This window comes from Aphanomyces astaci (assembly GCF_000520075.1).
Source record: "Aphanomyces astaci strain APO3 unplaced genomic scaffold supercont1.210, whole genome shotgun sequence".
Lineage (NCBI taxonomy): Eukaryota > Oomycota > Saprolegniomycetes > Saprolegniales > Verrucalvaceae > Aphanomyces > Aphanomyces astaci.
This window is the reverse complement of record NW_009798473.1, coordinates 6128-9002: the sequence shown is the minus strand read 5'-3', so window position 1 is coordinate 9002 and position 2875 is coordinate 6128. Positions and strand designations below refer to the sequence as shown.

General features: G+C 46.7%; 1 protein-coding gene across 1 annotated transcript in view; it reads left to right on the top strand.

The window, feature by feature from the left end:
* Positions 1-2065: 2065 nt before the first annotated feature.
* The window catches only part of H257_18749 (hypothetical protein), a gene marked incomplete at both ends in the record, with an annotated part of 1920 nt that continues 1110 nt past the window's right edge, over positions 2066-2875 (top strand). The window contains 3 exons of the mRNA XM_009847870.1: positions 2066-2200; positions 2252-2599; positions 2645-2848. Coding sequence (XP_009846172.1) covers positions 2066-2200; positions 2252-2599; positions 2645-2848 — 687 coding nt within the window. The remainder of the gene's footprint in view (positions 2201-2251; positions 2600-2644; positions 2849-2875) is intronic.

The following is a 2875-nucleotide window of genomic DNA, read 5'->3' as shown; positions in this document are numbered from 1 at the left end:
AGAATGTCACCAAGAATTTGTTCTACTCGGACCGGACTGCTGTCTTGCAGCAGTACATTCTCACACTGTTCAATGACCAAACAACCCTCCCGCATGGTGCATTTGCTGCCGTGGCTGCCAACGTCGGTGTGGCAAGAAGAACTGTGCGCCTTACAGTATATGGGTGAATATGATCACGTTCGGACAATTTCAGTCGGACATACTTGGCATTTGTATTGGACTTAAGGGGAACATATTTTGTCCGAATGAAAGTGTCCGAACGAATATGTTTGGACATACTTGTGCATTGTAGAAACCCGCATAAGAACGATCCGCCCTCAAAATTGCGCGCACCGCAGCGTAGCGGAGGTCGTGTGTATAATTTTGTGCAGGCGGTGCCTTGGCGAGGAGTGAGCCCCAATCGTGCACTTCACCGAATGTCCAATCGATTCCTCTTGTCGGGAAAAGCGGCAGGTAGGCCGCAGGCCGTGCCGCTACCCCGACAAGGCCTGTGGTACAACTTTTCGCATTTAATGCGTAAATTCGGTTAAGTGCGTGTCCGAAGCACATATCCAGCAAATATTTGTCCGAGTCGTTATGGTATGGAAACGTACCGCCGTCAATCTAAACGACAAGCTCTGTGCAAGTTCCGACGTGTCGTCACGTATCAAGGTTCATAGAGTTTCATACGCAGCTGAAGGGTCTTGATGTGCAAGAAGTTGTCGACGATGATGCAATTGACATTGTGCAAATCCTGCGGCTCAATACAGTACTATTTAAAATAATATCCATTGATTTGTATACAATACATTTAATCGACGCAATGGATACACAGTGGTACACTTGTAGCAATCGCTGTGGAACTTCAAGATTCGCCATTGTAGCGAACATAGGTAATAATGTACTGTACTGTAGTAGTACTAGTATTAATGTTACTACGTAGTACTAGTATTAATGTACCAACTAACGTTACTGTAGTACTCCGAGTACTCTAGTACTACGTAGTATTCCTGTCGATGGTAGATTAATATTTAAACGTGGTATGGAGGCACGTTTTATGTTGTGGAACCACTACTTAGAAGAATAATAAAGCACAGAGTAGTAGAGTTTGACGTGATATAGTACTACTACCGGTACTGTATATTTACCACAAGATTGGGAGGCTATGCATAAGTGCTGGATATCCAGGCCGTGCAAGGATGGCGTAATACTCAATTACTTGGCGTCTGGCCAATAGCAGGTCCGTATGCACAGACGTGTCAAAACAAGACCTTTCAGTTGCAGAGGATTGGTGAGGCATACAGTACAGTACTGCCCCTGACGTAAAAAACCAGTAGATGACCCAAAAATGGACCCTTAGCTTTTTTACGCTATAAGGCGATTTGGACGAACTTTCAACTATACTGCTATAGAGGATTGAACCCACTACATCATACAAGTAAGCTTTCAAGGATTCGATGTATGCATTACCAAGTTATTGCTGGTCAAAGTCAAAATTGTAAATTTTGAGAAGATCAGTAGATGGCCCTAATTTAGCCTTGAATACACTATTAATCAAAACAGTGGGACACGCAATACTATCGTCAATATGAAAAGGTATTCACTAGAGTTTATATGTAATTAAATAAATTTCGTCATGAAAAGTGTTTCGGGCCATTCTCTGATATTGGGCAATCTACTGTTTTTTTACGTTAATTGAAATTACAGCTATATAGCTAACTAGCTACTGCAACTGTCTCATTGAACTAGAGGCCTTCATCATTCAGTATTTGAACCAGAGGCCTCTTTATTCTTAAATCGCCCCAAACTGCAAGCTCGACGTGGTTAATAGTCTTGTCGATGATAGGACGCCTTGTTCTCAACACCTAATCTCACCAAAGTGAAATGTCACCGTCAATATAACAGAATTTGCCGTGAGATGGTCCACAGCTGCTGTTTATGTCGCCGCCCATCCCGTACTACTTTTGCGTTTGTTTTGCACCATAAGATTACTAAAATGCGTCTCTCCACTATACTTCGCAGAATACTTGTGTGTCTTCCCACTTGCATATCAATCAATTGTATCATTCGTCAATCTTTACCAAACATGGCAACCCAAAGCCCACTGCTCGTGGACGACACTCATGACCCTCCTACGCCCCTGTCGCCTCCATGGAAATCGCCATTGTCTTTAGGCGTGATGGCAACCTCGGGGGCAGCGTTCGGTTTTGCCATGAATAAAGTACTTCATATACATCCTCATCTCGCCCTCTTATCACTTTCGTCTTATTAGGGTCAAGTACACTTGCCCATGGTCATCCAAAACCAAATGTCACTGTCTCAGTTCACCATGATGAAGATGTTCCTCGCGGCGCTGGGCACGTCCGTCGTGTCCAAAGCCATCTTCCACGCCCTACGACCAAATGACTTCGAAGCCATCCAGCGGAAGCGGGCGGCTGACCCGAGTCACGCGGTGGTGCTGGCTATGGGGGGCCTCCTTCTCGGCATCGGGATGGACATCTCGGGCTCGTGTCCGGGCTCCGTGTATGTGCAGCTGGGCGCCGGGATCCCCACTGCTTTGCCGGTGTTTGGGGGGGTCTTGGCTGGCTCCCTGCTCGCCTCTGCACTGGCTAAACCAATGGTATAGTTCAAATAGTTTTCATGGGTTATCATTTCTTCGGTGCAGATTGGTCGGTGGCAGGACGAGAAGGCCAAGGTCAAGAGATTTGTGGCGCTGCCGTGGATGGCTCATGCATTTGTGGGGTTGTTCATCGTTGGACTTGCTGTCGTACTTGAAGTCCTCGTGCCGGAGGACCCTTTGCCATCTGCCGCGTGGCTACCGAGCATAGCGGGGGTAGTGGTGGGCAGCCTGCAACTCCCCCTGGTGTTGGTACTCCGCCGATCTCTCGGGGCAACG